At 37.6% G+C, this 24525-nt stretch overlaps 4 protein-coding genes across 6 annotated transcripts; 2 read left to right on the forward strand and 2 right to left on the reverse strand.

Moving 5' to 3' along the window:
• Positions 1–961: 961 nt before the first annotated feature.
• LOC149735622 (uncharacterized) lies at positions 962–4671 on the forward strand. Of its 2 annotated transcripts, XM_089878660.1 has the most exons (6): positions 962–1214; positions 1703–1816; positions 2389–2706; positions 3076–3256; positions 3559–3620; positions 4161–4671. In XM_089878660.1, the coding sequence occupies exons 1-6, from the start codon at positions 1145–1147 to the stop codon at positions 4460–4462; spliced, it is 1047 nt and encodes a 348-aa protein (XP_089734786.1). In that variant the 5' UTR covers positions 962–1144; the 3' UTR covers positions 4463–4671. The 2 variants fall into 2 exon arrangements, with proteins under 2 accessions (XP_089734786.1, XP_089734785.1); XM_089878659.1 differs by lacking the exon at positions 962–1214 and having other exon boundaries at positions 1418–1816.
• Positions 4672–4674: 3 nt separating this feature from the next.
• LOC149735623 (uncharacterized) lies at positions 4675–20852 on the forward strand. Of its 2 annotated transcripts, none has more exons than XM_089878646.1 (19): positions 4675–4779; positions 5248–5451; positions 5790–6038; positions 6343–6460; positions 14057–14100; positions 14171–14340; positions 14546–14654; positions 14975–15102; positions 15299–15428; positions 15661–15824; positions 16575–16698; positions 17061–17215; positions 17456–17585; positions 17991–18169; positions 18454–18567; positions 18955–19087; positions 19389–19625; positions 19973–20116; positions 20383–20852. In XM_089878646.1, exons 3-19 carry the CDS (start codon positions 5945–5947, stop codon positions 20448–20450), a joined length of 2241 nt encoding a protein of 746 aa, XP_089734772.1. In that variant the 5' UTR covers positions 4675–4779; positions 5248–5451; positions 5790–5944; the 3' UTR covers positions 20451–20852. The 2 variants fall into 2 exon arrangements, with proteins under 2 accessions (XP_089734772.1, XP_089734771.1); XM_089878645.1 differs by lacking the exon at positions 4675–4779 and having other exon boundaries at positions 5319–5451; positions 20383–20450; positions 20613–20852.
• LOC149735624 (uncharacterized) lies at positions 6640–13693 on the reverse strand. The gene is given in 5 exon segments (XM_089878644.1): positions 6640–12052; positions 12054–12888; positions 12891–13343; positions 13417–13471; positions 13531–13693. Coding segments are annotated over 3 exon segments (5727 nt in total). The 5' UTR covers positions 13132–13343; positions 13417–13471; positions 13531–13693; the 3' UTR covers positions 6640–7401.
• A 127-nt stretch (positions 20853–20979) lies between the features above and the next one.
• LOC149735625 (ankyrin repeat domain-containing protein 13C-like) lies at positions 20980–23836 on the reverse strand. Its single transcript, XM_089878651.1, has 2 exons — positions 22732–23836; positions 20980–22489 (listed from the first exon to the last, which is right to left on the reverse strand). Exons 1-2 carry the CDS (start codon positions 23355–23357, stop codon positions 21670–21672), a joined length of 1446 nt encoding a protein of 481 aa, XP_089734777.1. The 5' UTR covers positions 23358–23836; the 3' UTR covers positions 20980–21669.
• Positions 23837–24525: the final 689 nt, after the last annotated feature.

Here is a 24525-nt window from a genome sequence, read left to right on the forward strand (position 1 = left end):
TTTACACCTCGTTAATTGCTTGATTACTGGTGGCGCTATACAATATTTCTGCGGGGCCAAGTTCCCGTTACAAAGCTTGTCTTGGTCGTTTGCTTTTTTAGAAAAAAACTAGCTTATAACTGGGTCGCATAGTAAGAAGTTAAAGCCACTTGTGAAGGTTTTCTTTTGAAAGTCATATTTGCTCACAACTTGTTACAAGTAACAGTACATAGGGTTTAACAACGCAACAAGCAGTTATTGTCCAAGGCCCGTACTTATTTTAAACCTCATTTACATTTTAATTTCAGTAGCTCAAAATGTGGTATATGAAAACGACATCACCAGTCCTACTCTTTACGATGATGCTGGGTACATTAAGACCTTCAGTAAGACACAAATGAAACCTGTATATTGTGCTACGTACGACGAAGTATCATGTGATGCGTAAATCTAATTGGCGAAAAGATTTAAAAAAAGTGTTTTATTACAATTCTTAACTTATAAAGTGTTTGATTACAATTATTAATGTACATCGAATTTTTGCATATTTTTACATACGGTGTGCAACTTGTAAAACAGAGAATTTATATAAAAATGGTTATACATGCAGAGAAGTTTCTTATGGTTACAACGTTTAGATATGTAACATAACCGTTATTCCGATAGCTGAAATAGGAATAAGTCCTGTGTCTTCATGCTTTTGCAGTAAACGTGATCGCGTCTACTTTCTATTTTTGTTCACATTTCCGCGTGTTCGTATGAGTCAGACCCTCCCAAAGGTGACTTCACTTGCTTTATACCAAGTTTCAGGCAGCAACCATAATGATTCGGGATCTATTCCCGATTTTGCATGTTACGTAATATATTGCCGCTGGCAAACCGTGACCAATATCCTTGGTAGCATTCTTTTGCGTAGCTGCTTTATCTGAACAGGGAGCGCAATTCAAAACTTAACTAATCATACTAAATATGTTTCGATGTTTTATCGTCTGCGTCTATATTACGTTAATCAGATATCCTATGAGGTTGCGGCGCCTTTTATAAGGGTGAACACATGTGCTATGGCAGGTCACTTGTACATAGTTCAGTTTAAATAACCGTTGTTATAGTTTGCATTGAATCATGGCTGACTTCGGTGATTCACTTCACGCGTTGTAAGTTTCTAATGCAGCAGACACTACTTGTGTCATCAGAAGCAGTCTTACCAACGTTGTGTAAACAGGGAGCTGTTGTTGGTAAATACAGAACATTAAAATTTCAATTTTTATTGAGAAATAATTCAGCTAGCAATCTGTTACTTGCAGTTTTGCCAAATATACTCACATTAGTTTACAATAGTTAGACAGCGCTGAGAAAGTATTAGTATAAACCTATAGGCTATAATGTGTTAACGTTTGTAGAAAGTGGAAATGATATGAATAAGACTTTAACTACCCGGGAACTTTGATATGATTTGTTAATTTATTAGTTTTTTTTATATTTTTATCTACTGTTTTATCTGCTGCTAACAGATTTTCCTTGTATTTGGCAAATATTAGCAACAGGAACCTTTCTACAACTGGCCTTTAGCTTGCAGCCACCACACGGCTACGTTAATACATCGATGTGAATATGGAAATATTCTTTTTAATTGCGTTGTTTGTTGTTGGTTGGAGCAACGCTATGAACATTTCCTGGCACAAATTTGGACAAGAGGAATATTTCATTTCAACTTCTATTACAGTTGATGGAATTAATAACGCCAGTGCTGAGTGTCAGAAATTAAACGGAAGTCTTGTAATAATTAAGGACAACGAAACACAGGAGTTTCTGGAACAGAAAATTGGACACGTACCCAGTAAGTCGCTTACTTGTTGTGATAAGGTGGGGGAAGATGAATATAGTAGGGTGGGGGAAGATGAGACACCTTTGGCACATAACATCGAAATATACTGATCGAGATTTAGACAATTAACAACAGTCTAAGGAAGTCGTGAGGATACGATTTTATAATTCTTTGGATGTTCTTTGTTTACTTCCAATTAAGACGAGAAATAGAATGAACAGATGTCCCATCTTCCCCCACCGTAAATAGTTTTTTCTGCAAATCAAACTTGTTAGATTTTCTGATGATGGAGTTTAATTGGTTAGTTTGGCATATTATTTATAATACTAAGGGGTAAGATGGAACAGGGTTAGAACCTAAATCTCATATTTCCTAATTGTTAAGCAATTAACAACGCTCTTTTAGAGTCGCGAGGAAAAGTTTATAATTATCTAAATATTCTTTGTTTACTATCAAATAAGATAAGAAAGGGGAATGAAAACATGTCCCATCTTACCCCACCCTACTATCTTGTCCCATTTTGGGCAAGACTCAGATATAAATCATTACTTATAGTAAAGATAACTAAATAACATTCCTCTTAGGATATCCGTTCGCGTTTTACATCGGTTTACGAAGATACAAAAATACCAGCGATGGGTTTATTTGGGACGACGGGGCTTCGGTTACTTCTCGCCCAACACATTGGTATCCTGGCGAACCGAATAATTACATGGGCAAGAACGAAAGTTGCGTGACTATGGGTTTACAAACAAATTCCAGGTCTTTTTTATGGAATGACGAAGCGTGCAATCTCCCAATAAGAATAATCTGTCAGAAAGGCCTTGTGAGACGCACGAAACCTGTCGCCACAACAGCAAGCATTTCAAGCTCACCAACACATAATCCGAAAAAATCAATCGGTATATAGTTACTGTATTATCATAGAATGTCAATTTCCAGTTTGATTTTATACTTAACACTCAAAAATAGGAATGATTGTAACTTATTTTATCCTCACCTGCACGGAAAAACAACAGTCGTTATAACGCACTGGTGTTCTGTTTCATATACACCTCGTGCCCGCTAACGTGTCACCACGTATACGTAACTTTATAGGTGAATATTTTTTTGGTATGTCCGACAATTCAGACAACTTATTATTGACCACTGCTGGATTGGCGTAATTGCTTGCCCAAAGACACGTATGCCTACAATCCTAGCAGCGAGGAGCCTAGAACCCGTAAATAAAAACGTTTATTGTTATTATAATTTTATTATTCTTCTAAAAGGTGCCACGACACCATCAGTGGCGTCATCTGCTACTCTGCCAACTTCATTCACCTCACCCTCAGTTAACACACCTGGTTTGAGCAACACAGTTATTTACATCATCATTGGATGTGCCGTTGGTTTCGTTTTGCTTGTTGTGTTGTTAATAATATGTTGTTGGTGGAAAAAGCGACAAAAGAGGTGAGATGGGATACAGTCAGAATTCTTTGTTCTTTTATATATAGTAGGCTAGGGGTAAAATGGGACATTTTTTACTCTGTTTACTTGTCCCCATTGTTGGTAAACAAAGAATATTTACAGAAGTAGACAACCGTATCATCACGACACTAAAACAGCGTTGGAATAATCGTTTATAACTTCATCAGGAAATATTGGATTTAGGTGCAAACGATACCCATTTTACTCCACAATACTTAGTATATGGTCTTGTGCTATATTTATACAATGTATGTTAGGATCACCCTGTTTTATGCATATTACAGTGAGAAGAAAGCGCCCGAAGTGGAAATGAATGTCTATGAGACGCCAATCCAAACAGCAGAAGGTAAGGATGCATCAAACTTTTCCGCAAATACCATTACCAACTAACACATGCGTGTTTGGTGAATCTTGGTAAAATCTGATTGCCTATTACCGTTTAATTCGTTGATTGCCCCTTGATTACTCGTGGCATTCCGTGCCCTAAGCGTGATTACACCCCGCTTACAGAGCGTCTCGGCTGCTGGCTTCTCAGACCAAAGTTTACTGTAGGGCGTATAGGGTTTTGGAAATTGCAGTTGTGCTTTTCAACCCAAAAGTTAGTTGAATGTTACTGTATTACAGTTAATTGTGTTACGGTTTTCTGTGATAGTTTTGTTTTAAAATTGAAGTGAGTTATGGCTACAGTGCATAATTTTAAACTAATACCCTGTTATTAAATGCGGAAGTAGCAGTAAAAAGGCATATGATCTAAATACCTAACATATACATTGCAAGGCATCTATACATAGCACTACTACTATTTTAAATATGATTATGTCCTGTGTTTACCAACAATACTGCATTCATTCTATAACAAAGAAAAGTAAAAACTCTCAATTGCTAGTTGTAGCAGTGCCGGATGGCGTATATAACATGGCGGACGAGACCAACAATGCAGCTAGCTGTTCAAATGAAGCAGCATACAACGAATTGTTCACTTCTGCTCAACCGAATGCGACAAACGATACTGGTTATGGAGTTTTGCAAGCACCAGAAGAATATGCAACATTAGAGCGTAACGAAAACAACAAAGTTCCAGCCGCTGGATTGTACTCGAAACTTGACAGGGCAAACGACGTCATTTTGAACGGAGTTGACTCAGAAGGCAACGTGGGGGTATATTCGCAAGTGACCAAAAATAGATAGCAGAAGTCATCACGTTTATCATCGCATGACACACAAATTTTTTTAGAAACACAATGTTTTCATACGGTATACACCGGACAACCATACGACTTTTCTATAGTCTTACTTTACGACTTTGTTATAATTGAAAAGTGTTTCATTGATTTGTGATATTTATTTAAACCGTGTTATATATGATATTGAATATGCTTGCAAATATAGTGCATTTGTTCAGGCAAAACATTAGGATATATATAAATATATGCATTGAATCACTCATTCCACAAGTTTTCTGCTAATTTTAAACAAGATCTCGGCGATTTTCTGAACAACCACAGGTAAACTATCATATAAAATAACTGAATATTCCGTTGGTTGTTTTAGCGTAACACCGTGTGCTAAATAGTACGCCCACTGAATCACACCGGATTTTTGCCGGTTTGCCTGAATTTGCCCCGGAAGCTTAAACGAACTGCTAAATCGCTGCCAAATCAAATTTGCAATGACGTTTTGACGCTTTTACGTGGTTTCAGCTTCAGCAGGCAGTAATTGAAATCGGCAGCATCTTCTGTTGTTATTTAGGAAAATATAAATACAAATTAAAATTATAGCTTTTTCGGCAAAGATGTAACTATGGTTTAACAATTTGAAAAAAACATAAAAAAAAAGATTATACAGTCATGCAAATACTTGTTATTGTATGTTAACCTCCAAGAGAACATTCGCACGTTTATCAAAATTGTCAGCAATTTAGACCAACCAGCTTCCGTAAATGTTTCCTAGGCTTCGCTTTTATTTCTTAGCAGTTGTCATTGTCGGAGTATATGGTCACGAAGCAGGCATTCGATCATGGTATTCGCTGCGGGGAACGGATTACCTCATAGATAAGACTTACGTGGAAAATTACAGAGACGCAGAGCAGGAATGTCGTCTGTACGGAGCAATACCCGCTGTTATAAACTCAACTTCAGTTCATCGATTCATTGTCAACCATATTGGAGTTATACCAGGTTAGTTATATATAAGTACGAATGCATTAGTATATATGTTTTTTTGTGGTAATTCGTTCATGTTTGTTGTTTGAGATTTTTGCTATCGTGTTTGAATAATTATATAGTAGGGTGGGGGAAGATGGGACACATTTTCATTCCTATTTTCTTGTCCAGTTTGGTAGAACACAAAGAACATTTAAAGAATTATGAAACCATATCCTTACGACTCCCATAGACCGTTGGTAATTGTTTAAAACACGATTAGGATATTTGGGTATTACGAGCCAAAGGTGTTCCAACCTACCCCACCCTACTAAAAGACTACCAAATGTTCATATTTCAATCTTATTTCTTAGGTTTGCCGTTTTCATTTTACATCGGACTCAAACGCACAGCTCCTAATTCTACATCCTTTACTTGGGCGGACGGCAGCCTCGCTTCAACTGGTGCAACTCAATGGGGAATATACGAACCCCATCCCCCCAAAGAGCCTGGATTTGACTGTGTGGTCATGGGTTCGGAGTTTTACGCGGACCCGATATATTTGTGGCGTGTTGTGCCTTGTGAAGAGACCTTTGGAAGAATCCTATGTCAAAAACCATCTTGTAAGTAGACTGTTATATGTGGTTATTGAAGCGGGTATAGCCTTTTATGTCTTCTTTTCAAATTCGTAATTTTATTGTACGGGTCTTCACGCATACTTCATTCTGATTTAATGTTTTTTAATTGCATTATTCTTTTTTTACATTATGCTGTTCCTAGGGAAGTAACGGTCATCTCTGTTATACCGAATAAGATTTGTACTTTTATTTTATTAACAAACGACTTTATATACTGCTCTGATCTTTGTAGACGTAACTGAAGAAACTGAAGTCATTCGTCAATTTAATCATTCATTCATTCATATAGTTATCCCACCACTAAACCCGGAGCCACGAATAGTTCTCTACACTGCAACAACGACGGCCGTGTTCGTTGTTGTCCTGCAAGTCATCTTTCGACTTCTCCTCAAAATATTTGTTTCCAAGTTAGCATTTTTGTGTTTCTAAGTTAGCATTTAGCATTTTAGTGTTTTTAAGTTAGCACAGGGTAAATAACTAACATTCAAATTTTGTTTTAATTAAAGTTTGTTGACATTTTAATGTTTTGCGTGTCGCGGCTGCAGACGTTCTTTTGCCTAAAGGACTCGGCACTCCTTACACGCTCTTCAGTTGGACGCGCTTTATTATGCTAACCAGCTTCGTTTGGTTGTAATTCATGCGGTAACTAAAAAGAAACGGAATACACGTCAATATATATACACAGGATTTAAAACAGCGATGTTAATCTAAATTAATACCTGAATTTTCGGCGTTTAAAAGTTGCAAATAATAATACAAACAATCGTGGGAAATCTGCAATTATGAGAAGAATATTAGTATAAATTAAATACAAAGAAAATACACGAACATACCACGTAGAGAATGTAACCTCTGACCTCTAATGCCAATCCTTTACTTAAATGAAATCAAAATTATGCGCCAAGAATAAACTGAGATTGCCACGTAAAGAAACTCAATGAAGCAAAGAAACATAGATATTTAAACTTAAATAAATTTGGCAGTCAGCCAGCCGTGACATGGCTCCTCAAAAATATCAAAGACATATTTTTTCTACACAACATGATAACATTAACATAGAATGTAGCACCAATTGTAACTACGCTACGGCTTATACTTAAGTTAACAACGGTTATGCGATTATACGCTGCAATACAGTTTTACAAAAAGAAATGTATATACTTTGAATTTGCGAGTTTAATCAATTGTTAAAGCACTGCGTGGCTCGTCATCATGGCTCCCCGTCGAGGAATCTTTTGCAACATCTTCTGCAATTTGTAATGCTTTTTCGTCACTCGCTCTAAGCAATACAATAAGTTTACATATCGGTCGATCGAGTATAGATGGAGCCGAAATTCGCTTTCCTTGATCATCGCGTTCGCGCTCGCTCAGTAGCAGTTGTACTTTTCTGACAATTCCATCTGGACATGGATATGTATCCAGAACCCCATTTCGATCGTGGTGCGTGGTCATCATTTAACAATACAATGTCATCGACTGCAATGTTCGGCATTCTTCTTTGCCACTTGTTTCTTTTCTGCAAAGATTGTAAGAATTCTTTCCGCCATCGAACCCAAAACTCGTTGGCTAAATATTGAACGCGCCTCCACCTTCGTCGCACATATAGGTCTTCCCGCTGGAACACACCTGGTGGAGCAAGTAATGGTTTTATTTTCATAGTTAGTAGATGGCTTGGTGTTAAAGGTTCGGGTGCACCCGGTTCTGATAGATTGTCCGTGGTTAAAGGGCGCGAATTTACTATACTTTCCACTTCCACCAGAAACGTTCGGAAAGACTCATCATCTAGTTGGGTCCCGAGTTGCATAAGCAAGGGGTCCAATGCGCGTCGAACAGTTTGAATTTGGCGTTCCCAGACACCTCCCATGTGGCTGGAATGAGGAACGTTAAACTTAAAACTTATCCAATCACAATTGTTAGCTAAAAGATATTGCAGAATACGTTCCTGAGACAAGCCACGTAAACCAGCGCTCAGTTCATTGCATGCACCAACTATATTTGTTCCTCGATCCGATCTAATTTGTGCAACAGGGCCTCTTCGAGCTAAGAATCGCCGAAGCCCGTTAATAAATGAATCCGTATCCATAGAGTTCAGCGACTCGATATGGACAGCTCTGGAATTTAGACACGTGAAAATTACGCAGTAACGCTTTAAAGTGGAGCGTCTTTCTTTAATAGAGAAAGGCCCAAAACAATCTGTCCCACAATACAAAAATGGAGGTCCTACGTAGACACGGTCAGCAGGCAAGTCTGCCATTTTTTGCACCTCAACTCTCCCCCTTAGCCGTTTACATAAAACACACTCGGAAATATAATGAGCTACTGAGGAAGATCCGTTAACAATCCAAAACCCATTTTGACGAATAGAATTGTGAGTAGTGGTTCTCCCCATGTGATTTACACTCTCGTGAAAATGTCGCACCAATAACTTTGCTACATGCGACCTTTTGGGAATAATTGCAGGATGCTTAATTTCAAACCTGCAAATCGTATTTAATAACCTCCCCCCAACCCGTATAATACCTTGGTCGTCAAGGAAAGGATCTAACCTGTACAGCGAGCTTCCTCGTTTTAAAATAACATCTCGTTTGTTTGACTGGGTATAAGACGTGTTAACAGTAGATAATAATCGTAGTTCATCGGGAAAATAAGCAGCCTGTACCATCTTAATAATAACACTTTCAGCCTTTTTCAGCAGGTCAGTGTTTATATACACTTGACTATTCGTTTGTTTAAACTTGTACAACAAGATCATGCAATTGCCAATTGCTCGTTTGGCGCGAAACCAAGTTGATATGTGACTTAGCCTATCTGGTTCAAAAACGGCTTTTAACGTACGTGTTTGTAAACTGCAAGATCTTTTCATTTCGTCGTTGATGAGTCGTTCGTCTGTCTCAGTACATGGTGCAGCGTTTACATCATTGAGATTAAGATCGCTTTTCCATAGAAACTCTGGTCCACGTATCCACGGAGACTCAGATGTCAGCTGGCACGCTTTCATACCTCTGCTTGCGCAATCGCTCGGATTATCCTTAGAGGACACATAATACCAACCCTTTGGCTCGGTTAAATCATTAATTTGTTGAATGCGATTTGCTACAAAAACATGAAATCGCCTTACATCGTTTGCCAGGTAACCCAGCACCACTTTGCTGTCTACCCAAAAATATTCTTCATAATTGGCTATATCCAATTGCCAACGTAAGTACTTGCTCATTCTGGCTGACACAAGTGCTGCCGTCAGCTCAAGTCTGGGTATAGTCATAGGCTTTAATGGAGCGACCCGGGACTTCCCTATAAGAAACGAACACCAAACCTTACCTTCGCCGTTGAGAAGACGAATATACGAACATTGGCCGTAACCGACATTGCTCGCGTCAGAAAAGTGATGTATTTCTCTTCGTAGAACTGTTCCAAATTGGACAGGATGCAGGCATCGATTGATTTTAAGGTTCTCAATGTCTTGAAGTTCGTTTCTCCATCGCTCCCAACGATATCGTAGGTCGTTTGGAACAAGATCGTCCCAATCTGCCCCTTCTTTGCACAATTGTTGAACTATCCGCTTTCCCTCTAAAAGTACAGGACCAACAAAACATAAAGGATCATAAATAGAGCTTACTGTTGACAACATTCCCCGGCGAGTTAGAGGAACATCCTTTATTTGCATCCTAAAGCAAAATACGTCATTTTCTATGTTCCACATAATACCCAGAACTCGCTGTAATGGAAGCTGGACCTTGTTCAAATCCACCGCTTGCAGATCGGACGTGCGATCTTCCACGGGAATGCTTGCCAGGACTTCCCGGCTGTTACTTGTAAATTTATGTAAACGTAAACCTGCTTTTGCACATAGTCGTCGGCTTCGGTTAATCAAAGAAATAGCTGATTGGCTATCTGGAGTTGCCGTAATTCCATCGTCGACATAAAAATCTCGACGAATAAATTTTGCAACATCAGAACCGAATTCTGACTCACCGTCATCTGCTGCACGTTTCAAACCAAAGTTTGCACAACCCGGAGAACTCGTTGCACCAAAAATGTGTACTTTCATTCGATACTCCACTATCTCCTGTTCCACGTCATCATTTTTCCACCAAAGAAAACGTAGAAAATCTCGAAAGGCCTCGGTGACGTAAAACTGATGGAACATGCCTTCTATATCGGCGGTGATCGCGACCTCGTCTTTTCGGAATCTGCAAAGTACACCGGTTGAACCATTTAGCATATCTGGCCCTTGCAGCAGAATATCGTTAATACAAATTCCCTGATACTTGACGGCACAGTCGAATACAACTCGAATCTTGTTCGGCTTCTTCGGGTGGTAAACTCCTGTGTGGGGAATATAATTTACTTGACCGTCATTATCGTTTAATACATTGGAAGGAACCTTTTCTGCGTACTTATCAATTACATTTCTCATAAATGTGATGTAATCTCCCTTATACTTGGGTTTTCGATTAAACCGCCGTTTCAGTTGATTTAATCTTGCCTCTGCTAAAGGCCGGTTGTTCGGTAAATGAACCTTATCCATTTTCATAGGGAGGGGCATTTCGTAATGCCCGTCTGGCCGTTGAAACGTACTCGATTGTAGGATATCTATAAACCGTCGGTCTTCACGTGATATTGGTTGATCGTTTATATTGTATTCGTTAAAATCCATCTCCAACCACTTACGGAGTTTTATGGGGTCTAGTATTTCTTTGGATACCCGTGGCACAGTAAATTTCACTAACCTTACACCTCTATTGCTTGTGTTACCAACGCATCGGTGCGAAACCACTTCTCTTCTCTTGCCTTGATGCTTGTCACAAATTGACCCAACAATTCCCCATCCCAGAAGAGAGCGCTGTGCATATGGTTCATTTTCTTTCCCAACAATTATATCACGGGGTCGTAATGCTTGAGTAACATTGGTTCCTAGAAGAATACAAACAGGTACATTTGGTTTGTAACGTACAATGTTATCGGCTACTTTTGCTAAATGTCGCCACCGCTGAGCATATTCGGGCCTTGGTATTTGATGCCGACTAGCTGGTATCTCTGGTCTTGTGAACATGGTAGGCAAGGGAAGCGATACGGTGCGGTCAAAGTTTAATAACTCCAACTTTACCACTCTCTTGCTTGGTGTAATGCAATTCTTACCAGCCATTGTGCTTAAACTGATATACGTTTGTACCGCCGACACACCCAATTTAGAAAGAAGTTGGTCCGAAATAAATGAAGTATTCGACTGCGGGTCCAAGATACAATAGCACAGTACTTCTTTCTCTGGTCGAGATTTCGGCCTGATCCAGACCGGTAGAATCATTGAGCTATCGTCACCGTTTACTAGGTTCTCGCACATGTTTGTACAGTTGCACTGTGCACCTTCAGAAGTTCTAAATATGTGCAGAGGGGTTAAATGACATCTTTTACACACTCGACACTTGGCTCGTTGGCGACATGCACGAGCGCTATGCCGTTGACTTGATCCACAGGCATAACACAAACCGTTAGTTCGTAGAAAACTGATCCGTTCCGTTCTTGTAATATTCATGAAATCTTTACACTCATCCAAGTGATGGTATTTCTTGCAGTAAAAGCATTTTGGGACTGAAGACGAACTATCTGACCATGCGGCGAACGAATTGACTCCTCGTGGGTTTGTCATGTCGTTTTGCCTTCTACCCTTCACCTGAGCATAAACTCCTTGTAGCTCTGGGATGTTTTCACGTTCCGCATGATCAGTGATAAATTTAGCCAACGTCTCGAACGGAGGGTAGGAACCATTGTGTTTTGTCTTCCACAAAATCACGGTATCTTTCCATTTGCAAGATATATGTGGTGGTAGTCGGGTAACGATTTTTGCACTTTCTGTTGGAAAGTCTAAAATGTTTAAATTGCTAAACTTTCTTTTGGCCACGACGACTTGGTTGACGAAGTCTGAAAACACTCTAAGAGCCCTTGCGTCGTTCGGTGGGATTTTGGGCCAGGCGTGTATTTTGTCTAAGAAAGTGCCACATATTGTTACCGTAGCGTTCTTTTAGTTTGGTTCTCGCTTCTCGGTACGCGTCTTCAGTTTGCAACAAGAACAACCCGTCAATCATGGCTTTCGGTTCACCTCGAACATTGTGTTGCAGTAGGTTCAGCCGTTGTGCGGTACACGTAGAAGTGTTTTCCACCAGTGCATCAAATGCAGTTTCCCATGCAGGGAATCGCAATGGATTGCCGTCAAAAACCTCGACTTTAACATCAGGTAAACGATACGACGAGAATCCACTCTTATTATAATTTGGTGATATGTCGTACTTTGAAGTTAAACTTGTGTTCACTTCGTTACTACAAGTTGGAACTTTGGGTAAGTACAATTCTTCGCTTTCCAGTACCTCCTGCCTTTTCGCGGAGTTTTCTTCAGGCAAAACATATTTTGTTAACTTACTTATTGCCGGTAATGCGATTTCCTCATCATGGATGCCGAATGGATTCTCAAGCCTCTGGGCGTCTAAACATGCCGATGAAATTGCCTCTCTCTCCGCAATTTCTTGGTTTATTTCTATTTCTTTGAGTTGCTTCTCCGTTTTCAACTTAATGGCCTCCAGTTCGTACCTTTTTGCGGCATAGGCCAACTTTGCTTTCAACGCAGCCGCTTCGATATCTTGTTTATATTTTTCTTTCTTCAGGGATTTTTCTACGGTCTCTACCACAGACCGCTTTGACGAAAGGCTTGACCTGGAGCTAGCTTTAATCGACAAGACTTCTTCTCTAAACGATTGTACCGCAAGTCTTGCATTCTTTGTTACCTCTGCAAACAATGCTTCAATATCTTTACTTCTTTTAGCAACGAGCTCAGCGTGTTCCGCGGTATTGTTGACATTACATCGTCAAACTTTCTCTTTGCAGCGAACACGTCACTTGTCGCTTTCTGTATGTCGTTTTTGTCGTTTGCAGTGATCGTAATTTCTTCTAGTCGGTTCACCGTGGATCTTAAGAAACTTTCGGCTTCTCTCCAATGTAGCATTTGGTCGGTGTCAGAACAAGTTGTCTGTTTCCTTCGTACTGTCACATTACGATCATCTATAGCATTCATGTTTTCTTCTTCCATTAAGCTTCGATTTTTTATATATACAACTAAGTATTCGCTTCTTCAACGTCGGTTTCCTTGCTGCAACCGCTTCCGGCGTTCAAGCGAATTCAGTTACTGTCGCGGCTGCAGACGTTCTTTTGCCTAAAGGACTCGGCACTCCTTACACGCTCTTCAGTTGGACGCGCTTTATTATGCTAACCAGCTTCGTTTGGTTGTAATTCATGCGGTAACTAAAAAGAAACGGAATACACGTCAATATATATACACAGGATTTAAAACAGCGATGTTAATCTAAATTAATACCTGAATTTTCGGCGTTTAAAAGTTGCAAATAATAATACAAACAATCGTGGGAAATCTGCAATTATGAGAAGAATATTAGTATAAATTAAATACAAAGAAAATACACGAACATACCACGTAGAGAATGTAACCTCTGACCTCTAATGCCAATCCTTTACTTAAATGAAATCAAAATTATGCGCCAAGAATAAACTGAGATTGCCACGTAAAGAAACTCAATGAAGCAAAGAAACATAGATATTTAAACTTAAATAAATTTGGCAGTCAGCCAGCCGTGACATTGCGAATATAAGTAAGATACCATTTCCCCGTAAGATTACTAGGAAATGAAGCTTTGCCTGTGAAACAAAAAAGGTATATAGAAGGTGGGGGAAAGATGGGGCATCTTTTATTCTATTTTCTTGACCCACATGGAATACTAAACAAAGAATTTTTAAAGCATTATGAAACCGCATCCTCTCGACTCCCATAGACCGTTGTCAATTCTGCAAAACACGATCAGGATATTTCGATATTATGTGCTAATGGTAACCTGTCTCCCCCACCCCACTCATACATAAAAAACTCATTCAAAACCTGTATACAATTTGCTCGCACTTGCCTATTTGAAAAATAATTTCTTGCAAACTTCTATTTTCAGTGCTGAAAGACTAATAAGAGAAAAAGCGGACATGTTAAGCTCAGGTTAGCCAAGCAAATTGAAAAATTTCTTTCCTTTAGTCCATAAAAATTAACTGCCAAATCCGAATTTTAGACATCTACAAATTACGTACTGCGGTTTTAAAACCTTCGAGATTGAAGAAAAAGTTGAAGAAAAAAAAGAAGAAAATAAAAAAGCATAAATTAAAGGATAAGATAGACACAGCAAATGTTGGCGTGCAGACAGGGAAAACCAAGGATAGTGACTCCACTGACTCGAGCGAGGTAATTGTTTAAATATTCTTTTTTTTAAACATTCTTTTATTTGGTAAGTTTCCTGTTAAGGACCTTGGAATTAGTCCAGATTTGTTCCATTCCCACAATATCTGTCTGAATGAGGGTGACAATAAAATGATATAATCAAGTATATATTGACGGCTAAAATATGCCGAAAACATTAGCAATAAAATTCCTTGGCTGCATGTTTAAGAGTTCGGACAATGACGAGGCACGTCTTACCGTCGAAAACGAAATACGAAAGAAAACAAGTAAACAAGATGGACGCACCAACGAAGAAACTACAGGGAAAAAGTCATCGGGTAAAGAAATTTGTTTCTTTAGCTGAGTTAAATGAATGGTTGTAACCTATTTATCCTTGCGTGGTCGTTATAACGTCCTGTTTCATACACACCTAAAGGTGTTTTGTAAACTGGATGCGGTAGTGCTTTATGAGCTATAGTAGTATTTTATGATGAACGTTTATTTTCCTCTAATGTGTATTAATTTTACAATTCACCGTCTTCGGCGATAGTCGTCCTGCGTATTCGAAGTGTGGAATGAAATTGTTATTATTAGTTTTTCTCTTAATTTTAATACATATTTAGAAAGTTTGACAATCTAATTGTAACTTGCTCCGTAGCATTGCAAATCGTTAATGAGATCGGAAAAAAAGATACGGAAAGTCCTAAGGCTAAACAAGGATTACAGAAGTCAGTAACACCTAAAAATGGCGAAAACACGAATCTATTCAAATCCCAATTAATTCAGGTATATAATATATCTTCTCTACAAGTGAGTTTTTCTTCGTATAAATTTCTTTAGAAATTTTTTTCTTTAGAAATTTCTGTATAAATTTCTTTAGAAATTTTTGTATAAATTTCTTTAGAAATTTCTGTATAAATTTCTTTAGAAATTTCTGTATAAATTTCTTTAGAAATTTCTGTAGGAAAAAAATGTTTTATAGGATAAACGCAACAATGAAAACGAAAATGTAACAAATGAAAACGAAACACCAAAGAAAAGTTTTCTTTCTTCATATGTACCAAGTAAACAAAATCAACCCGCAACTAAAACGACAACAAATCCTTCTGCGGGTAAGCTAGTATTGTCCTTTACCGAAAACCAATGTATTTTTTTATTAATAGATATATAGTACAGTGGGGGGAAGATGGGACACTTGTTCAATCTATTTTCTCGTCCACTTTGGTAGTAAACAAAGAATATTTAAAGAATTATAAAACCGTATCCTCACGACTCACGATCAGGATACTTGGATAATATGTGCATAAGGTGTCCCATCTTTCCCTAACATATTTGCCGTTGCAGAAGACGGCCCTGAGAACCCAGAAATGTTTAACTCTTCAATGTTAAGATCCATTAAAATGCCCGGAGAAAATGCAGAAAATACAAATGTTAAACAAGATATGGATAATCTGACATCGTCCAATAATGACATGCAACCAAATTTATTCAAATCGAAATTCATTCAGGTACATTAGGCCAACTTAGAAAACGTGCTGTTAAATTATTTTCAAATGCTATACTTAGATAAGCATATGTAGGTCGTGGTGTATACATTTTTCATATTTTGCTTTTTAACCGTTAAACTGTATGAAACAATTTAATAGAATAAAAGAAACGAAGACGACGAAACTGTTACGATGGAAAACGATGCATCAAGGAAAAGCTTTCTTTCTTTTATACCAAGTATGGGTTGGGGGAAATGGGACACCTATTCATTCTATTTTCTCGTCCACTTTGGTAGTAAACAAAAACATTCAAAGAATTATAAAACCGTATCCTCACGACTCCCATAGACCGTTGTTAATTGTTTAAAACACGATCAGGATATTTGGATATTATGTGCTAAAGGTGTCCCATCTTCCCCTACCCTACCATAGCAATAAACGGAACATATTAGTCGTTGCAGAAGACGACCCTGAGAACCCAGAAATGTTTAACTCTTCAATGTTGAGAGCCATTAAAGGGCCTGGAGAAAATGCAGAAAATACAAATGCTAAACAAGATATGGATAATCCGACATCGTCCAATAATGACATGCAACAAAATTTGTTCAAATCAAAATTCATTCAGGTACATCATGTGTTCTCATAAACGTGCTGTTTATTTATTTGTAAATCCTATAGCATGGATAAGCATATTCGTCGTGGTGTTTATATTTTCCAGGTTTTACTTTTTGAACTGTTAAACTGTATAAAAACAAAAAAAATATTTGATAGAATAAACAGAACGAAAACGACGAAAATGTTACAATGAAAAATGAATCCCCAAAGAAAAGTTTTCTTTCTTCATATGTACCAAGCAAACAATATGACTCGCGGAGTCCATCTCCAAGACAACCAGGTAACCTACATTTTCTGTTTGTTGTTCTGAAGCTGTTCACTTTAGAGGCCTGAATGTATAAATGAATAAATGTAACTTATTTTCCCTCCCGTGGGGTCAGATACAGTCGTTATAACAAGGGTGTTCACTTACTATAGTGTCCACGTTGTTATGAATTATATAGTACTGTGGGGTAATATAGTTTAACGTTACCATTTAAATAACGCATGTTTCATGATTGTGATTAAAACAATTACAATGCCCTTTAAGAGTCGTGAGGGTACAGTTATATATTTCTGTAAATATTTTTTGCTTATACTAACGAATGAGAACAAAAATAAAAAACGTGTCCAATCTCACCCCTACTGCATATCCGATTCCAGATGACGAAAATCCAAGCGTGTCAAATTTCTTTTTACCAATTACGTCGACACAGAAGGTGGAACGAAATAAAGAAGATGAACCGAAAGTTGATGCTCCAAGAAAAACTTTCACAAGTGAAGTGAATAGGAACCCAGCATATGCTGAAATCACTCAAGTATTTTTTCCTATTAATAAACACATAGTATATAGGGTGGGGGAAGATGCGACACCTTTAGCACATAATATTCAATATGAACCTAAATCCAAAATGTGCTAATCCTGCTTAAAATATTGAACTATTTTAGCTATTAATATCCTTTGTTTACTACCAAATGGGACGAGAAAATAGGAAGAAAACATGAACCATCCTACCCCACCCTACTATATGCTACCATATATTAATTTAACATCACAGGAAATTTCGGATCCGGATGATGATAATGAGAATACGAACGAAACGCCAACAAAACGTTTTACATCTAGTTTAACTTCTATCAGAAGTGATGAACCGTCTCCAGGTTCACAACTATCGGAAGTAACCATGGGTAAGTTCTGTGTTTTTTATTTCATAAAGTAATGCAACCATATGATTAGGGGTTTAAAGGGTAAATACTGAGCCATTTGTAAACCTATTACGCATCGTAATAAAACACCGGTAGCGCGCCCGCCTTTATAGCCTATAGGTGCTATGAGTTCGAGGTGCGACGTTGCTGCCACTGTGGGCGTATGTGTATTAACACACGTACACAGAGGTTCTTTAAACCAAGAGGTGACTAATGGGTTGTCAAAGTTGTCAGCCATAGTAAAAAAATAAAAATAAATTATGTTTTATTTTTAAATGTATGGTAACTCGTGTATAAACGGGCAGGAAGAGTGCTTAAAACAGAACGCCTTTCGTATAGCTACTATAAGTAGCGAGGATAAACAATATTAATAACAAACAATTGTAGAAATTGGCAAGAAAGAATCTCCAACACCACAGTCCGACGGAAATAACGAAACCAGTGGAATTGTGAGACCTGAATCGAAGATGGTTCCGAGCAACATATCATCTTATACGCATGAGGTTCGGGATCCGACAACCCAGCAAACAAGCGTCGATAAGGAACAGAGTTCTTCACCTCATAAGGTAACAATTTCTCTTGGTTTAAAGGTCTGTCGTTCTGTCACTATATTCGGTTTTGTCGTTATTATAATAATAAAACTTTATGTGTTTCTTCGGTTATCGACGATTTTTAGCAACATTTTAAACAAAAAAAGCAGGATATAGCGACAAAGCAACAATCAACCACCCTTACAGTTAAAAACATATTTACATTTAACTGGAAGAAAATATCGTGCATTTCCTTGATCCCTCCACCGTATAAATTTGAGGAGAAGCTATGTGAAATAATTTAATCTTTGTCGGCACAGAATATTTCACCATATGAAGTTGAAAAGTTGGTAATTGAAGATGTTCCAAGGAAGAAATCATTTACAAGCGAAGTTGAAGTGTATAGGAACCCAGCATATGCTGAGATCACTCAAGTATTTGTTTATGTTATAATTATACACCATGGCCTACTCAATACATTTTGAGTAGGCCATGTGCCATGTATGTATTGAGTAGGCCATGTATACACACATATATAGTAAAATGGGGTAAGGCGGAACATGTTGTCATTCTGTTTTCCTGTTCAGTTGGTAAAGTAAACAAATAATATTTACAAAACTAACTGCACCCCCCTCAAAGAGCGTCAAAACACAATCAGAAAATGGAGGGTTTCAGTGCTAACGGTATCCGATCTTATCCCACTCGATGCGTACGTAATAACTACATTTAAACTTATTTTTGCTGAATGCATTGGCTAGATATACAAATTCGACCCAGTTTTAGTTAGATATGGCAAACTTTTCTAACTTTTTTCTAAAAAGGAAATTTCGGATTCTGACGATGAAGTTGCAACGACAACGGAAGACACGCCGGCCCAACGTTTTAAGACAAATTTAACAAACTTTCAAACTGGTTTGCTTTCTCCAGGTGCTAAATTACTGAAGCCAGCAGCAGGTAGACTATTTTTTTCGTTTCACTTCTCCTAATATCTAGCACTAAATAAAAGAACGAGATATTGTAGGTTAGGGTAAGACATGCTTTCATTCTATTTCCTCGCTCCACTTGGTAGTAAACAAGGAGTGTTTACAATTTTTTTATAAACTTAGCCCCATGACTTTAACGCAGCGTTGTTAATTGTTTAAAACACGATCAGAAGATACGAGATATTATGAGATAAAGGTATATCCCGTTTATCCCACAGTTCTATAGACTTATTTTTATCATGTTTTAACTATAAGCGCTTGTTATTAATCAGAAAGCAACAAAAAGGATACTCCAGGCCAAAAGTATGGTGAAAAGAAAAAGTCTCCAGGAATTGTAGAACGTGGTATGCAGATGGTTCCGTTGCCAAGCAACATCTCTTCTCGTATCCACGATGTTCAGGATTCGATTTCTCAACAGACAACTGCGATTGCTGTTCGTGTAAAGGCTGCTACAGGAGACTCGAAAGTTTCGAAATACTCGCATTCCTTGTTAGACGCCAATAATGAAAGTATTACTTTATGTTTTTAGTAGATATAGTGGGCCGGGCAGTTACAAAAAGTTATAAAACCGTACCGTCACGACTTACATAGACCGTTGTAAATTGTTTAAACCAGCATCACAAACAGGATTTTGGAATATTATGGACTAAAGGTGTCTAGTCTTTCCCCGTTCTACTACAGTTTATATAAACTATGCAAAGTACAGTAGGGTGGGGGAAGATGGGACACCTTTTAACTCTATTTTCTCCTCCCATTTAGACCGTTGTTAATTGTTTAAAACACAACCATGATGTTTGAATATTATGTGCTAAAGGTGTCCCATCTTCCCCCACCCAACTACATTAACATTTTTTAGCGTTGAGTACACGACATACAAGTTTGGCGATAAAAGACAAAAAGGATCAAAAGCCAAAAGATTCAGCTGATGAAACATCTTCTACAACCGATACTTCCGTTTCGGAGATTCAAAGCAGCGACGCGGAAGATATAGCGAATGACAGTAGGTGTATTTAAAACCCAAACGTCGAAATATTCAACCATTAGATTTGTTTTAGTTGTGTGTATGAACTTATTTTTGTCGGAACCCGTATATGTTTGTACAGGCTTATCATAGTCTTTCTTTTTGGCTATACGCGACTTTACCAGTTTGATGGGTATAGAGTCGATAGACTGCTTAAGTGTTTATTACATTTAATAGATAATCATTAGATAGGCTACACGCAACACACGTAGGGCATTTTAATATGACATATATTACACTTTCAGTTCACCTGTCGAGCAAACAAAGACGTACAAAATCAGATCAGCAAAAGGACAAGCCTTCTGACGATTAGGTCATAAAAAAAACATCTTTTAGTTCAAATCCTTTTTTTTCTATTCACCAAACTTAACTAATTGTAATTTGAAACATTATTTCTGAGGTAGATACGATTTAACGCACAAGCCTAGGCAAAAATATCGTGAGCAGATTGCGTAATGTTTGTTTTGTTTCGTAGTGATAACGGAAATGAAAAGACGTCACGAGATTGATGCAATCTGAAACGTTCGCCTCATTAAATAACATATTTGGACTGAATTCTACAATTTGTATGACTTTAAAGAACATTTAACAAAGAATATGCGTATATTTTGTTTTATCAAGGAAATGACTAACTGGATTATTAAATCTGGTCAAATAATGAATCCTACCACGTTTTAACTTGTATGGCATATTTTTAATACACACCTGAAATGCATTTTGTACACAGTTATAGAATTACGAGTCCCTCGCTTGTGTTTTTAGGATAATTGATTCAGATCTTGGCCTTGGAACCACAATAGATATATTTGTTTATCCATCATATAACAATTACAACAATGATGTATCATTAAACCATTGTATTGAAGCGACGAACGATATCAGCACATTCAAGTATTAAAGAAGTAATTTAATAATGAAAAGACAAAAAATTAAACATCGTGTAAAGGCAGTCCGAGACACAGTAACATAAAGGCCAGTGATACGTTGAAATGTACAGAATTTAGGCTATTTTGAATTGCAGACCTGCTAAAAGAAGTGCCCTTGGCTGAAAGATTTTGGGCAGTATCATTCTATTGCTAAAAGATCATCTATCATTATTAAAAAGTAAAAAGAATTTATAAAACAGGGCTACCTCTAGTAATATCTTTGGTGTTACTGCTACAAGTATTACTACATGAAAGGTTAAAATGAGCAGTTAAAAAACATATTGTAGCCGATTTAAAAATTATGAGTGCTTAGTGCATACGCATTTGCACCAAAGTTACTTCACAAAATGTAAGCACACATAAAAATGTTGCCACACCTACAGCATTGAGATATTTGCATAGGTTTCGCAGTGTTATTGTCTACTAATAGAAGAAGTTTTAGGTAGAAAGTATAATAGAAGAACGCTTTCTACCTGGATAAAACTAATCATATCATCTAAGAAGTATAAAGGTAATAAATAAAATAATTAAACAATAATATCTAAAACATATTTAGGTTTGAAATGTAGGTGATTGAACTTCCAGTGAAAAGTGGTAACAAAAAACTCAAGTTGCGCTCTTACTTGCTCTTTTTTTAGAGGACTCCTGCTGTCTCTGCTTACAGCTCTTTTCAAACCAACTTGGCTCTTCCTTGTATGTGGATGGGACAGTAAACATGGAGCTTGGGATACTGCTACGGAACTCAAACTGGGGAAAGTTGATGACAGCTTTAACTGTGGGAAACACTGGAATGTCAATTTGGACTGGAAACCCTGAGGGAAGACGGAGTGTTACAAAGTCTTTTAATTTCGAGAACAACTTTGCTTTTGTTCCAAGAGCCGCAAAGATCGGAAGAAGATTTTCAAGCCGTACTGGAAACTCAGCACTCATGCCAAGAGAGGCTTCAAATCTTTTGGTATTCAGTTTCTCCTTTCTGTGGCGACCCAAGCATGGATCAGAATTACGGTGGTTATTATATTGTTTCCATGTGATCTTTGACGGCTCAGGAGCAGGAAGAGATTGCCGCCTTTCTGGATCAGAACTGTCTTCACATTCATCCAGAATCTTTCCAGCATCTTCACCCTTGCTAATCGCATCCCGAAGCATCTTGTTCTTTTTTATATCTTCCTCTGACAAATGCTCTCTTCTTTTCCGAGTAACCAGCATCAGATTTGAAATGCGGTAAAAATCCGCATTAAACTGTCCGATCTTTTCTGCTTTGTGATGAGTAAAAATCCACCCTGAGTTCACAGACTCGATAACGCTCTCCTTAGTCTTCATTGCAGCATCCACAATGTCTGTGCTCATCGATATGTCAACTTCCTCCTCAATAGATGCTTCACGCTCCTGTACTGTGGTCTGCTTCATATGCTGGTAAATTTTGTTTCTAAAAAAATAAGTACACATTTAATTTATGCTGAGACTAGGTTAATGCAAGTTGTACAAACTGTTGGTTTTTATGTAAAATTAATTCTATACACTATCCAAAACTATAAATTTGTATTGCATAATTTTGCATTAGTATTTTTTTTTAGCTTTTTCGTCTGGAAAATATATGGTAATTGGTAGCCTATTTGGTAGTAATTGCAAAGATCCAGCTATTAAATCAAGTAATAATGATTTACTGACTTGTTGTCCAGTAGCAACACATCAGGTTCCCCATCTGCTGCAAAATCAATGATGATTGAAATGTCTCCTCGAATCCAACGTCGCTCACTAAAATCTTCGAGAGTGGAGTCCATACGAATACGGTGACTACTTCTATAGATGTGACATGTGTCTGAAGGCAGAATGCGGGACACAAAGGGTATCCAGCTTTGGAAATCCCAGCGCATCTCCATATAGAAGTCACCGCCCAAAGCTTGTAATGCTTCCCTTATTTCTGGTTTCTGTTTCTTCATAGAATTTTTCTTCTGCTTTCGAAGAAACCTGTACAGTGAAGTAATGGTCTGGCGGTCACCATAGCTGACTGCTTCCTGCAATGGCGTCCATCCATAGTGGTTCTTCACGTTAATTTCATGGCCATGTTTTAATAACAACTGCACACATTCCTTATGGCCCAACATTACAGCGAGGTGTAAAGGTGTATTCCCATGATGGTCTCTCACTTCTTCAAAATTTTCATTCTCTTTTTTTACATTCAGCTTCTTGGAGAGTTGTGAAATATTGTTTTCAAATACCAGCTCATGCAAACCCAGTTCTGGTGCTCTGTGTTGTGAGCTGCTGTTGGTTTGACTCATAGTTTTACTCGGCATTTGCTTTTTGAAATTGTAAATAGTCCAAACTTATCAAACAAAACAGCTAAAAGTTGTCTTGAAATCACACTATCTGTTCCTTATCCTTAGCTTATTAATCCACATATAACAAATAACTGTACAAAAGTGAAAAGCATTCATTACTTTATTGTTAGGCTATTTTATAAACACGTAATTAGGCTTTGCCTAAATCTAACAATTCACAGTGAGTTAAGGCAAACTAAACCGGTGGCCTACCCCTTATATACTGTTTACTATAGCACTATGTGACTGTCATTTTTGATTTACGTGATATTCACACTGCGACGTAAAGAACGTATTTGCTTCGGTATGACCACAGAAATAAAAAAGAATAGAACGCGCATCTCCAATGTCGGCAAAGGAGAGAGGTGATACACTCTCTCTCTTTCGCGGGTCGTTCCCGTTTACTATTGTAGTCAATGGAGTCGATGACGTTTTATGTAGTTTTTCTTCGTTTTTTGACTTAAGTTAAAGTTATAGTTTAAAACAACAATTTTCTAATATATATATATTTCTAACAAACCTTTTGTTTGAAATTTTTAATTAATTTTTTTAAATAATTAAATTTTTTAAACAAGTGGTAAACTGTAAGCGTTAACCTACTAAATAACTAAACTGGCCTAATAAACTTGAATAGTTGGTGTAGTTTTTAAAATAAACAGCTAAAACCTTCCAAAAATACTATGCGCCTATCTTTTACAATGAAGACGAAGGGAAATGGGGACGGAGTTGGCGGTCACGTGAATAGAAAAAAGAATATATCACGGTTTTGGGCAGTTGCGCGTTCTACTCCTTTTTATTTCTGTGGGTATGACCGCCTGACCTCACCCGTCACCCGAAAAATAAACAGCCGCTCCCCAAACAAACTTTAAAAGAATACTAAAATTAGAAAATGAAAGCGATAAAAGCAAAACGTCTCTTTTTTAATTAATAAATTAACTTAAAAGTTATTATAAAAACATACATAGAAAACCTGCATTAAAAAATAAAAAATCTGTCTATGTTCCAGCTCATGTCTATTTTAGACAGATCTTCGTCATTTTGCCCGCGAAACACGCATCTTAAATTTTTTTCAAGGAGTCTTTGGTTGTTGTGTTTGTTGTTGTATTTGTAAACAGAAAGCCTGTTTGCCTTTTCGAGTGATAAA

Source organism: Ciona robusta, chromosome 5 (assembly GCF_009617815.1).
Source record: "Ciona robusta chromosome 5, ASM961781v2".
NCBI lineage: Eukaryota > Metazoa > Chordata > Ascidiacea > Phlebobranchia > Cionidae > Ciona > Ciona robusta.